Here is a 14617-nt window from a genome sequence, read left to right as displayed (position 1 = left end):
GAGGTGTACTAGACGCTGTATTTTATAGCGTATAAAATGCACTTCCCTCTGGAGGGGAAAAAAATGTGTCCAACAATGATCTTGTGTTCAATTTGCCTTGAACACACAGATCTATCCAGTGACAGACAGGAAAGTGAACTGACATAGAGGCCAGGGAAATTCATATTATGTCATGATGTCTGTGGTGTCAGTACCCTCATGAACAAAATTAAGTTTCCTACCTACAAGTGCAGAGTAGAAACATGATCAAATGCCAGCAGAAAGAGCAAGATCTTCTCTTCTCTAGGCTGACCATCTGATTCTCCCCTATGTTTTCCTGGACATGATCAGAACTCTGATGAGAATGGAAGGAGTGCCATTAGCTCATGGTGGGCCACCAAGTTCAGCGTTCAGTGTCTGCCTACCACCAAAACACAAGTGAAGACAGCATGATAATTCACCTCTATGGCACCCAAAAGATGAGGAATACAAGCCAGTCATCTGATTTTCTCTGAAAATTCCATGACTTTAGCTACTTAGAAACTTACATGTTAACAAAGCTCTGAGGAAGGAGGGAGGGGAGAAAAAAAATGAAAGAAATACATGATCCTGTATTCTAATTTACCTCTGGAAGAGAGAAGAGACTTTTTGCCCTGGAATGTTCTTCCTTTCTGTTCACGGTAAAGTGGAACGTCTGGGCAGAATAAGAATCAGTCGAGGTGAGGAGAAAATCAACAGAGGGCTGAAGGGACAGTACCAACAGCTGAGATTCTCTACCTCCAGACGGGCTAGCACGCATTTCATTACTTGTCTTAATGAGACACAAAACTCTTCAAGAAGGCAATCCTTGGAAAATACCGCCTAGGACATTTGTGTCTAAGGTTGCATCTGGGAAGTCACTTTGTCAACCCTGTCTTGTGTCTCTTCCCCTTGCAGGGCGACAGGCTTTGGCTTCTTGAATGCCCTGTGCAAAGCAGCGGCCGTCCTTGGAAACTTAATATTCGGCTCCCTGGTCAGCTTCACCAAATCGATCCCCATCCTGCTGGCCTCCACTGTGCTGGTGTGTGGAGGACTGGTGGGCCTGCGCCTGCCGGACACACGAACCCAGGTCCTGATGTAATGGGGAACAAGCCATCCATATACTGCATCTCTTTCTTCTGCCCTGTGTCGACCCTCCGGACTGACTCAAGGCTTCAGATTTTTTCAGATCTCAAAAGGTGGTAAAAGATCGGAACACTAACTCTTACTGTGACTGAAATGTAGATGCGTACTGTCCTGCCCCCTTAGATGTGAGTTTCCAGTGTTTTTCATGCCTTCTTACCTTTCCTAACTGGGATGCTCCCAGCTCCCAAGAATCAGTCCGTGGAAGCATTTTTTTAAGTGTCCTCGTCAGCCAGGCCTCCCTAAGATTCTGTTCACTAAAGGCTGAGGAGCCTGGGCTGCCGTAAGAAATAGATCCCGCTTCTGATTTCACATTCACGGGAAATGTAAGTTGGTATATTATTGCATTTGTGCTGAGGAGAGGGATACTTTTTTTTTTTTTTTTTCAAACAGAGTGATATTTCCTGTTTACTTAGAAAAGGACACCCAGCAATTCTTGCTGTTACAGCAGGGCCTTTCAAAGAAAACCATGTGCCACCACACGGAGCTGGGTGGAGCTCTTTGAGGCCTGACAGGGAAGGTGGCCTGCTAAAAAGAGAGAGAAAGGCTGATGAGCAGCAAAGATCTGAGTGAATGACAGAAGCCAGATTTCTGCCCCGTTCCAGTCCTGAAAAATCTGAGGAGGGAGCCAGGCCAGAATGTTAGAAGATCGGAGACAGATCTTCTGCCTCTGTTTACCACATGCCCCGCCACCACCCTCCCCCTGCTGTCTTCTCCCCACCCTCACCCCAGCTGCCCTTGATCTTGCCAGGGAGCAGATTCCAAGAGAGAAAGCCACTTTCTGTGCCCTGGGTCAGCCTGCCTGACTCTGCCCTTCATCCAAACTGTGTTCAATCTAGAGATGGTCAGTCATCTCTGTTGTTGTAAATTGCCCATGAGGAAGAAAGTACCCCCCCCAATGATTTGGAAATGCAAAATGCTACCTTTAGGGTACCACACTTCGGTGCCCCCACACCCTTGACACTGGGCTTCCTAGCTGGCAGCGCTGAAGTGGGTCTTCTCCTCTAGTTTCCACTGGTCTGTGTGTTCCCCCCCTGTCTGGCTCTTTGCGGAATCCCAGCCCGCTTAGTCTGAGCAAGGGGCCCTCTGGCAGACAAGGGCAGTGTCTCTGGTGGTTTGGGGCTGCTTGCTTTACCTCCGGAATCTGCCTGGGCCTGGAAGACAGAGGTCAGCAGGACATTCCCATGGGCTGTCAGCTATGTGACCTTCTCACCCCTTGGGCCTGCCCCTCCTCCAGGCTCATCATTTTTACTCATCTTCTTTGAAATCTGAAGCCTCCTTATAGACTTGCAGCAGTGACCAGCAGCCAGGAATAAATCCCATATTAAAACAATAATCCTTTTTTTTTTTTTTTTTAAACTCTGTGTTGTCAAAGGGTTATCCTTGTTACTTGTTATAGCCTTTCCAGCAAGCCACAGCCCTGGGGCCCCAGGAAGGGAGAGCCTTTGTTTCCAAGAGCCATTCCCTCCAAAGCCCCTTCCTAAGCCTGAAGGCACCCTTCCTCCCTCTCCCCTTCCTAATGGTGCTCCTGGAGCTCCAGAGTACAGAGTTCCGACTCTGTGAAATGTTTCTTCCATTAACATAGCCATGGATCGACTACCCCCTTCAAGTCATTCAGGTCTGTAAAGGGGACAGCGTGGTGTGGGAGGCTGGCAGGAGGAGGGTGGTTCCCTGGGAAGGCCGGCTCAGGGCCAAAACAGCAGCAAAACGCCAACCCCAAACCGCAAAGGTAGCAGGAAGAGGGAGAATAAGTCAAGACTCAAAGAGATCTCTCAGCCAGATGCCAGAAAATCAGGGAAAGAAATGGAACCAACTCTCACTTCTGCCTCTGTAATATTACTGGAGAACAAACCTAGCATTCACACAGCCCAGGAAGGTACCCTGTATATTATTCATCCACGTGGATTCATTTCCCTGCCTACCCACCCCTTGATTCATCTTCTTAAAAAAGGCACATGTAGGAACCCAAGCGGGTCATTTTAGCTGAACACAGCATGTACAATAACCACTACCAAAATAAGATGTGTATGTTCACCAGCCCATTCAGAAGCAAGAGAAATGTGCATGGATATCGCTGTCTCTAGTCTTCTTAACTTTCTGGAAGTCAAGTTAATCCAGTAAGCAAAGTTCACGATCATGTCTCACATGTCTGTTGTAGCTCTAAATGTGTAGGAAATCTCCTGAGCTGCTGAGCATAGCAGATGCAGAGTTTTATTGGAACGCTGATTGGGTCAGAATGGGATAAACGAGCCGAACCCCACTTCGTGAGACCTGACACCATGCATCCCCTTCAAAAGGGCCTTTCTGGGCCTTCCCGTCACCTGATCCAAGCCTCCCAGGTGGCCCAAGAGGGATCTATTCTAATCTTCTGGACAGTCTGTGGTCACAAGCCTTCTTGGTCACCACCTTTTCCACCTTCCACGCAGTTTTCTCTGCTTCTTTGTATTGTTCCTGTTGCCTTGATTTTCTCTGAGGGAGTTCAGGTTGTTCCCAAAGTATGTGGTCCGGCCTGTCTGGCTTGTTGTGGGGTTAGCTGGATTAAGATAGAGCCCTGCGATTGATTACACAGGAACTCAGCTCTATCCACGGAGCAGCCCGCTGGCGCCGGGACCAGTGACCAGCATCTCGTTTCACCCACAAAAGGAGGAAAATGAGAGTATGTGCCAAAAAGGAAGCCTAGGAAACCATTCCACTTGCTCCTGTATTTCTGACTCCTGTTCTGGTGAAAATGTCCTCCTAGCTCTTTGGGATCAATTCAGAATGCCAAACCCACTGGTCGGGGATCACCATAACAGTCAGAGTAGTGACCCTGGGAGAGAAGATAGGGGACCCTAGCTGCCTCTATCCTGAGCATTACCTCCTCTCAGTGCTGGTTTGACAGTTATCATTGTCCGTTCAGGAAAGGGACCCACCCAGTCACATGTACAGGGCTAGAAGACTCTCTGGTCACCATGCTATCACAAAGGCTTTGTCCTGTAGCTGTCCCGACTCCTTCCTCCCTTTTGTTCTTGAAACAGGAAGATGTAGGGCTGCAAAAACTGAGTTTTGAATGGATACCACCTAAGTTGGCAAATGCACCTCCTCTTCAGATCTCACCAAATCAGACTTCAGGTGTGTGCCAAAACCTGCTTTGCTGCTTCTCTGGATGTCCTTAGATATCATGGGAGAGGTGGGGAAAGAATGTAGTGTCAGTGAGAGAGTCCAAGATATTGCTGAGAAGGTTCCAGTGAAGGGCACGCTGGAGACTTTCTAAATGCTGGGATCATTTCAGAGTCATTTCGTGGGAATACCTTTTGATTCCCTCTGCCAACCAAAATAGAATATGATAGTCTCCAGTTTTTTCTATTGAATATCAAAGTGGCCTTTATCTGTTTTTCATCTGTTCATGCACTAAAGGCTCTGAAGTCGACAATGTCTGAATTTGGCTTTTCCCTGGTATCGTAGAGAGACAAGTGATTGGTTGTCTTTGGAAAGACAAGTGATTGGTTGAAGGTGCATACTAGCTGTACATTTGGTTTTCCTTTAACCCCCATGTCATGTTGCACTTAGTCCAGTGACAAGACCTATAGAAACACAAGTTAGTTGGCAAAGAGAGAAAGAAATCTATACCATAGGGCACTCTGAATTGAACTATTTATTTCTTACAGTTTTCGGTTTCTGCCAAACAATGTACGTTTTGAGTAAAGTTTTCCTCACAATCTGTATGATGTAGACAAAATTATCAGTGTCTCCTAGACATATGTGTCCCTTTATTGTTCCAGGTATGGAGTGCCAGTCCTCCATGTAATGTTTTCTTGCTCCAAATGTTGACCATTCCTCCTATTAGCAGCATCGCATCAACCAGACACACCATTGCCAGAACTTTCTTGGCTCTTTCTCCAGCCATACCTAGATCTGAGTAATCCCAAGATTTTGAGTTACAAGGATATGGTTTGCAGATCTGCATTGTTTAAGGCCAGCAAGGCTGGGTGGGGCAAAGCATTTACTCTTGTCCTTCCATGTGATTATTTGGTCGATACTGATAGAGCACTTCCCATGCGCTGGGTTGGGGCAGTGTGCTTCCTGTGGATAGTGAACCATTTGCAGGACTTAAGTGAAGGCAGAGGAAATGGGCGTGAAAGAGAAAACAGCTATAATGGGGTCTCATATAGAAGCCCCTTCCCTATAACACAAAGTGTTGTTTTCCCAAACAACTGAGAAATTACTCAGACTTGGGACTACCTTTGATGGGAGCAGAAGGCCCCTCAGTTTCTTGGCCTTTTTTGGAGGAACTATAGATTAGTACTTGGAAAATAAGAGAAATGAAGGCACACATACACCTGCTTTGAATGCCTTGGCTTGAAATCCGCACTAAGGTATTAGTCAAGGAAAGGAAGCAGCAGCAAAGATGGCCCCTTCTTCGTAGAGACATTGACTTTTAAAGTTCCGGAATTCTTTGCAGGGCCTGAGAGGAGAGGTGGGGGCTAGGAAGTCTGGTCCGGTGCAGAGTCAGCCTTCCCCTCAGCTGCAGCCCTGTCCCCTGCCTCAGCTTCCCGGGCTGTTTCCTTTCTGATTCTGAAGATTGGTGACGGCGACGTCCACTGTCTTTGCAGATATGCCGGAGCCTCTTTGCTCCCTCTCCCTTCCACAGATAAACCACCCAGAAAACAGGTTCTGACCTTAAGTCACCAAAGGTTTTCAAATTTAAGTTCAAAACCAGTGCAGAGTTGTTGCAAAGCGTCTTGATGCTGCAAGGACCTTTGGGGCTCTGGGGCCTGAGGGGAGACAGAGCAGTGAAAGTTGTGGGTAGTAATCCTCCACCCTCCCCTCTGGGAGCCCCAATTTCCTTTTTCACCACTAACCCACCCTCTTATTATCTCCCCCAGGCAGTACAGACTCACTTCCTTTCTTCCCCGTCTACTTTTCTTCCTCCTTGCCTCCTCTGGTCACCTCTTGACTCCAGCCATGTACAGAGGCCAGGCCAAGCTTTCCTGGTGCACTTGGGACCAAAGAGTGCACTCACCCGTGCCTCTGGTGGAGGCCCAAAGGATGCAGAAGGTATTGAAATCAGTAGGTGTGGGGGAGTCTAAGCTCCAGACTCTTGGGTTGACACAGCTCCCTGAACCAGGAGAACTTTCCAACTGCTTCTCCCTCCCATGCTTGATTAGATGGCCACCACTGGCATGGGATCCGAAAGAGGCCCATGGCTGGGGCAGAAGTCTGAGAGCTTAGCACTGGATTCCCAAAAGAAAGATGAGGCAGCCTGCCATGAAGCTCTTGGAATTCACTGACCTGTGGGAGGTAGAGGCCCCACTCCAGGCCTGTCAAAGGTCTGCCCAGTGCCGAAGGCTGTGAGTTTTCTATTCCAATTTAAATGCTGACATTACAGAGACTGCCCCCTCTTGCCAACCCTGCCAGAGTTATGTTCCTCTGAGTACCAAGAGTGCCCAAAACTAGGAGGGGGAGAAAGCAGCCCTTGGCCCTCTGTTCAGACTCCGATAGGGCTCAACACCAGCCTAGAAGCCCACCCTAGAAGTAGGTGTGCAGAGTGAATGAGGGAGCCTGCTCACAGGGGCCAGAGGCCTTGAAAGCCAGCGACATGAGGGAGCAGCTCAGACCCGCTCCTTGGAGCCAATCCTTTCAGGCATTTTGTGAGCCAGTTTGGGAAACACAGCCATAACTAAAAATTAGGTTATGAAACCTTACAATTCAATGGTAAATATGTGAAAGCCGTTGCTGTTTAATTATTTCACTGCACGTTAGCAAAATCCATGCCCTCGAGGTGATGGCTGCCTATGGTCTCTGGATGGTAGTGATGCTCTATACCAGCGGGCTAGTGCACACGTCTTTCCAATTCCACAGTCAGTGATGTTACATTCGTAGCTTGGAATCGGCCCAGGTTTGTGGGGAGGTGGGAGCGGTAGGATTTGCACCGTGGAAATCTTCCAAGGCTGCCAGTCAGACTCGTAGCCCCAAAGCTCTGAACGCTGGATGACCTCCCGCCTCACAGACCCAGGCCACACCAAAGTGAGTCCTGTAGGTTTGTGGGTCAGTGTAGCCCACATGCCCAAGTGAAGGAAAGACTTAGCAAGCTCAACCTCACCTCCTTTCAGTGCACAAAGGGTTTCTTTCTGCATTTGTATTGACTCAAACAGGACACACTGTGCGGAGAGGAGAATCCCCCGCTTTCTATGGGTATTGGTCCTTCAGGGAGATGTACCGATTGGCTATTGTATGTTGTTCAAACAAAACAAACTCTTTGAAGCTATGCAGTGTCTTCCCTCTCACACCCAAGTAGGTGTCCAAGAAGGAAACTCCTTCCTTGCCCTTGACATTCACCAGGCCTGCCTGGATAGAACAGGACAGATTTGCTTAATATCACTTCTACCATTTATAAATGTTAGACATTTATTGTGCTGAATCTAGGTCCTAAGTCAAACAGAAGAAAAAAGAAATGGTCTTTCTTGATAACATGCTTTTGTAACATCTAAGAAGTGGTTATATATCCTCACCCCGACCCGGGAACATACTGAATAGATCATGTGTTCTTCACTGATGTCTAGATGCTGTAAATAAAGTCCTGCAAGAGTGGGTTTTTTTTTTTTCCTTCAGGTAAACCTCCATTTTTGGACACATGCTAAGCCCACCATCTGCTCTCCTTTGCAGTGAGATCTTGGCAGGGGTCCTATCCATGGCTTTGGCATTTGGGTGTTTTGTTTTCCTCTGTCTTGTTCCTTTCCTGTTTTCACTGCTCTGTAAGACCTCCTCCTGTGAATGTTCTAGTTACCCCAGTTGTACTGTATATATGTGCTGCATGTGTGAACCCCAATAAATTCTGTTTCAGGTTTCTGGAGTTTCCATCTTCCCTACAGCTGGTCCTGTTGTGATCTCATCTTTCTGGTATGCTTCTCTGTGTCTGAGTCCCGATTGCCAAAATGTTTGACCAAGTGTGTTTTAACAAATGTCCCGAGACCCATGCGTATCCTTGTGAACGGGCATGCTCCGTGTGGGATGACTCGTGTACAGCATAAATCTATCAATGTGGAAGTGTGCGTACATTTACTTGCCAGATACCTAACATTCATGTAACAGCTGCAAAGATAATTAATGTACATTGGATTATTAATAAAAGAGCATTTTTTTGCTCCATTATATTCAAATAAAGGTTGTTGCATGACTGGCTTCCCTTCCAAGCATGAATTGACCCTTTAAAAATAAGGACTTTCTTTTCTATGCTTGGGCATCCAGAAAACCTGTTTCCTTTGAGATGGGCTTATTTGAATTGCTTCTGTAGGCTGGGATCCTGGGTGCTGAGGTATTGTTGATGTTTCAGGAACACTTTCTGATCGTTAGCCAGGACTATTGGGAAGAAAGTGTTTGTGGAGGAGTTGGTGGCAGAGCACATGTCTGTGTGCTTTTGCTCTAGAACAGGAATAGCAAACAGATTTTTATCTAGCCTATTAACTCACTTGTCTGATAGCGGCTTCTCAGAATGTTAGTCTGAGAAGCATGATGAGAAAAGGTGATATATTTTGTAGCGTTGCCCTTGAAGGCAGAAACAAGGAGTGCCTGCCATGGATTTCCTAATCCCAAAGGAATACCTTTGACTGCATGTAACAGAATATCTATATAATAAATATCCATAGTAATAAAGGGAATTGTTATTTCACGTAACAAAGGACAATTCCAAGGTGAGTTATGACATAGCTGGGTGATATCCCCAAAGACCCAGGTTCTTTGCACCTTTCACATTAGCCATCTACATTAGCCAGACTTGCCATCATCCCCTCAGGGGCATGAGAGAGCACTTAGCAAGTCAAAACATCGGATCTTCATGCAAAAATATGAGGACCAGAAGGCAGACTATGCCCTCATTAGGACCCTCTTTAAGATCTTGGAGAACATTCTCAGAATCCTTCAGCAGACTTCCTGTTACATCTCACTGACGGGATTTGCATCATTTGCCTATTCCATAGCCAGTCACTAGCAGGGGAAGGTAATTATTGTATCTGGCTTTGAGTGACCAATATCCGTCTCCCTCTAGAGAGCTCCGAAGGAGCGCCCTCTCCCCTAAAACACATGGCTTCTGACTACCTGAATAAAACTGAAGTTTAATGAGCAAGAGAAAAGGAAGGTAACCATTGAGTAGGCAAGCAATGGTGGTCCATGACTTCCAGAACTGGGTTATGTAACAGTGTTGCCATACTCAGCTAATTATAGTTATACTTAAAGTAATTGCAACTAAGAATCAGTTCCTCAGTCATACCTAGCCACATTTCAAGATGCTCTATTGCCACATATGGTGGGCTAGTGGCTACCACATTGGACAGCACAGATGTAGAACATTTTACCATCACCAGAGGTTCTGTTGGATAACACTCCCCTAGAGATTATGCACTCACTTCCCTCTGCAGGGTCAGAATGTCTGAGACGGCAAAGGGACTGTTATCTATATTAGTTTGCTATGGTTGCCCTAACAAAGTACCACCGAGGGGCTCAGGCTTATTTTGTTACCATTCTAGAGGCTTGAAGTTCAACATCAAGATGGAAAAAGAGGGGTGGGGGGTGACTGGGTGGCTCAGTGGGTTAAGCCTCTGCCTTCGGCTCACGTCATGATCCCAGGGTCCTGGTATCGAGCCCCAAGTCGGGCTCTCTGCTCAGTGGGGAGCCTGCTTCCCCCTCCCTCTCTGCCTGCAGTGGCTCACTGCCTACTTGTGATCTCTCGCGCTCGCTCGCTCTCTCTCTGTCAAATAAATAAAATCTTAAAAAAAAAAAAAGGTGGAAAAGGGGTCCTTTTCCTTGGAGGCCCTCCTCCTTGGTCCTAGATGGCCTTCTTCTCTCCATGTTGTCCCATGGTGTTCTCTTGATAGACGTCTGTGTCTTCATCTCCTATTTGAATAAGGGCACCTTGGATTAGGACCCATACTAGTAATAACATTTTAGGCTAATTACCTCTCCAAGGGCCTTATCTCCATACGCAGTCACATTCTGAGGTTCTGAGGGTTAAGACTTCAACATAAGAATTTCAGGGGGACACAGTTCAGCCCAGAATATTAGCCCCAATGCTACATATTTTACTGTGTATATATACTGTGTATAGAATTGTGTGTGTGTGGTGTCCAGAATGGGATAGAATTTGCCTGTGGTCACATGGGAGAGAAGCAAGGGGTATACTGTATGCGTTCACTCCTGCGTGTGCTGCTCATTCAGAGGGGGACATGAAGAGAGACAGATTGGGGAATAACCCTTGGGCCAGCACTCCTAAACCAGAAGCGGAGAACTCTAGAGGATACCGCAGGGCAGACTGGCCAGCCCCTGAGGCCTGTGTCAATTGTTCTTAAACCAGTGACTCTTTGCCCCCCCTCAGGCTCCGTGCTGACTAGAATTCCACATGAGACCTGCTCTGTCCATACAGTAACTTTCTCTAATCCCAGAGTCAGTGGTATGGTGTTCCCCACACCACCACAGCCTCTGAGCAAGGCAGCCCCTCTAGGGCCTCGCCTGGCGGAGCGTCCTCTGACTGGCACCAGGTCGTGCGCTGGTTGGCTGCCCGGGCAGCTGGGGGCGGGGCGCTCCCGGAGCGGGAGTCGGGAGTCTGCAGGGTCTGACGGCCGCAGTCCCTTTGTTCCGCGGGGAGAACCGACGCAGCGTCGTCTCATGTAATTTGCAGTCCGGACACCAGGTGGAGAAGTGAAAACCATAAAGAAGACAAGTTCTTGAAGGCCAGGCAGGCTCCCGCCCCGCAGCGCAGCAACTGCCTTGGGCCAGAATGAAGGGCGGTGTGGTCTGGGAGCCTCAAGGACGCAGTAAGCCCCACCCCTGACTCCAAGGGCACCAGCGGCCGTCTGCCGGCAGCCCTGTTTCTGTGCTCCCTGCTCCACTCCCCTCCCCCCGCCTCCAAAGGGCAGCGGAATAGACCCTATGTACTGCAGTTGCACTCCCTCCGGGCTGCTCACACCTGAATCCTTGCTCCGGAGAGAGCATCTAAAAAGGCTTTGCGGACTGAAAGGGCCAATGAAGTCAACCAGCCAACTCCATTTCGGCTGAACGGGAAGCTTCTGCACATTGCAAAAAGCGAGGAAATGTTTAAAGTTTCCCCTACCCTTCTGGCCTCTGAAAACATCGGACGTTTCCCACTGCAGGGGCAGGCCGGGGCTTTGTTTTGTGTGCTCTTGCACCCTAGACTACATACCCAAATCCCTTAGAGGACGTCTTTAGCACCATCGAAAGTTCCGGAAGCTGGGGCTCTTCCAGACCTCGGAGTCCCATTTCTCCATCCACAGAGAGGACTGGAGAACCTTCCAATGGAGGGGGCAGAATACAGCTGCTGCTAAGAGCTTGAGTTTGAGCAACGTGAGTTCCAGGTTTTGGGGTTTCTCCTTGAGAAGACTATAATAAAAATGTTAGCTACCAAAGTAACTATTTTAGAATTTACGAAGTTCTAAAAGTTGACGTATATCACAGACCGTAGCAACATTCCGGAAAAATAACACACTATTATAATTAACTGCCTGACACATCTATTTTCTTTTTCTGTATTATTTGGCTGCATAGTCTCTGATTACCTCTTCATATAGTAACAGCTTTGTGATATCATTGTCTAGAGAGGGAATAGAAAGATACAAATTAGTTTTGATTATTAATGGTTTGGGGGGGGTTGTTTGTTTGTTTTGGTGGGTGGAGGGAGAAGTTACTTGTTTCTTCTCCATTTCCCACATACATCCTGTGCTAAGGACAAAGACCACATTCACGTTTGCCGTCCAGCCTCTGGCCCTGTGTGTCCAAGTCACAAGGCCAAGTGAGTGGGCACCGTGGGCAGCAGGAATATTCCCAGAAGCCCTTCCTTCAGAGAGACGGCCAGCAATACTTAATAATCACAGAAGTGATTGTGAGCTACTTCAGTGCATGTCACTGAATTCAAACTAAGTATCTACCCAGCTCAAATTCCTCTCAGCCAGCTTTCCATACTGCCTACCTCCACCCAACACCAGGGCAAATTTGAGGAAGAGACGGTAGCAAGAAATGGTAGTTTCAATGGAAGGAAACCAGCTATTAAGTTCTTCTTTAGTTTTGTAATATTGTAAAGAACGTATGACCATTTGAATACACTGTTAGGGCCCTCCAGTGCCTCTAAGGGATGAGTGCAAACAGGGGCCTTGAGGTTTATGCTTCATTAGCTTTGTAGTAAGCACTCTTCTGAGTTTTGAAGTCACACAGATGTGGATTTGAATCCTGACTCTGCCACTTAGCAAGCTGTGAGGGCATGGAGGAAGTCAAACTTGGTCTTTCTGTGGACTCCTTTCTAGAACTATACACTAGAAGTGATGCTGATTGGTATTTTCCTGGGATTTTTAGAGACTGAGAAAATGTGTATAAAAAGCTTAGCAAAGCAGTTGACACAAGTCCTCAGGACATGGCAGCCAGAATGATAAACCAGATTGGCTCAATTCTGCTCTTGGAGGCAGCTCTGCACTTCCCTTCAGACTGAGGATGCTGAGGTGCTCTGATAACAGGAGCCAGATCCTCCTGGAGTCCCACTGTTGTCTGGCTCTCACAAAGCTTCTATAGGATCTGTCAACTAGTTTCTACTGTCCCAGGCAGGCCTGATGGGTACCTGGGCCTCTCCTGATCCTGGCCACAGCTCCAGGTGATTTCCCTACAATTCCCAACTCAGCTCAGCTCCACAGCAGGGACCCCTGACAGCTGGAAAGAGTAGGGAAAAGTGGCGGCATCCATTCCGGGATGCCAGGACCTCCCCAACTCCAGCGTCCCTAAGAAGACCATGTAGATCCGGCACTTCTCCTCAAGAGCTCCCTCTTCCCCAGGTGGCTGGGGCTTTGCCACTCAGCCTGCTGCAGACACAGGATGTTGTCCGAGCTTTTCCCAGGTATAGCTGCTGTGAATAGAGCCCAGATGAGACTTGCTTCTTCAGGGCTAAGGCAAAGGCCAAAGAGCAACTGTTCACAGTAGGCCAAGCTCATACAACAGTGGAGGAGGAAATGAATAATTTACAGGGAGGAACAAGAGCCACGTTAAGGGACGCCTGCACACAAGAAGGCACAATGAGAAGCCAGGATGACACAGGTCTGGAGCTTGACACAACACAGTCCCATAGGGGACCCTCTGGAGGTGTACTGGGGGCACAGAACCAGCATGAGTTAGGAGCTTTGTCTCTAGACTAGGTCAAACCTGAATTCAAGCCCTAGCTTCTCCACTAGTAAGCTGTGTGATCCAGGGCAAGTTAATTAACCTCTCTGAGTCTCAGTGTCTCATCGATAAGAGAGAGATACTTGAATTGTTCATTGAAAGGACTAAATGATACAACGCAAGTGCTTAGCACATTGTCTTAATGATGTCTTTTGATGCACAGAAGTTCCTAATTTTAATCTACTCTAATTTCTCAGCCTTTCCCTTATAAGTTAGTGCTTTGAAGACCATATAAAAAATCTTTGTTCTACCCCAATGTCATGAAGACATTCTCCTCACCTAGCTGCTTTATTGTTTTTCATCTCATATTTCGCTCTACTTTTTTTTTTAAGATTTTATTTATTTATTTGACAGAGAGAGATCACAAGTAGGCAGAGAGGCAGGCAGAGAGAGAGGAGGAAGCAGGCTCCCTGCTGAGCAGAGAGCCGGATGCGGAACTCGATCCCAGGACCCTGAGATCATGACCTGAGCCGAAGGCAGCGGCTTAACCCACTGAGCCACCCAGGCGCCCCACATTTTGCTCTACTTTTAAGCTGGAATTCATTTTGGGTTACCTTCAGTATCGATCAGAAGACCAAAAGACATGATTAGTAGAGTAGAAGCACAAGCTGCAGGGTTAGAGAGGGTATTGGCACTTTGAATAACCAACAAAGAACTTTCATCCAGAATAGATGAAGAACTCCTACAAATCAATACAATAAAAACAGATGACTCAATAGAAAAGGAGCAGAGACTTAAATGGAAACTGGAAAAAAGATGTCCAGAAGAAAATGGCCATGGAACATATGAAAACAAGGAGTGCCTGGCTGGAGGCAGTAGGTGGAGCATGTGATTCTTGATCTTGGGGTCATGAGTTCAAGACCTATGCAGGACATAGAGCTTTCCTTAAAAAAAAAAAAAAGAAAGAAAGAAAGAAAAGAAAAGAAAGAATCTCATGAGTCACCAGGACAATGAAAATCAAAATCCATGTTACATGTTATAATACCATAAAATATCCCCTGCCCCCAGAATGGCTAAAATTTAAAAGACTGATAATACCAAGTGTTGACAAGCACCTCTCATCACAGAACTGCCACTTACTGCTGGGAAGGTAAATTGATATGACCATTTGAAAATGGTACAGAATTCCTCTCCTTGGTATATATGCTCAATAGAAAGGTTTCCATACGTGCATCAAAGACGTGCAGCATAATGTTTGTAGCAGCCAATGCCAAATATGGGACAGGCTAGGGAATTGTTGCCATTGTATCCCCAGGGCCCTGGACCATGACTTACACATAGTAGGCACACA

The 14617-nt window shown here is 47.2% G+C and overlaps 1 protein-coding gene across 1 annotated transcript in view; it reads left to right on the top strand.

Annotated features, from left to right (window-relative positions):
• Nucleotides 1-8300, top strand: part of SV2C (synaptic vesicle glycoprotein 2C) — a 212120-nt gene extending 203820 nt beyond the window's left edge. Inside the window, exon 13 of the mRNA XM_044266808.1 lies at nucleotides 916-8300. Coding sequence (XP_044122743.1) covers nucleotides 916-1099 — 184 coding nt within the window. The 3' untranslated portion in view covers nucleotides 1100-8300. The remainder of the gene's footprint in view (nucleotides 1-915) is intronic.
• The last annotated feature ends 6317 nt before the right edge of the window (nucleotides 8301-14617 follow it).

This window comes from Neovison vison, chromosome 1, assembly GCF_020171115.1.
Source record: "Neovison vison isolate M4711 chromosome 1, ASM_NN_V1, whole genome shotgun sequence".
NCBI classification, from domain to species: Eukaryota; Metazoa; Chordata; class Mammalia; order Carnivora; family Mustelidae; genus Neogale; species Neogale vison.
This window is presented reverse-complemented; position numbering and strand designations above follow the sequence as displayed.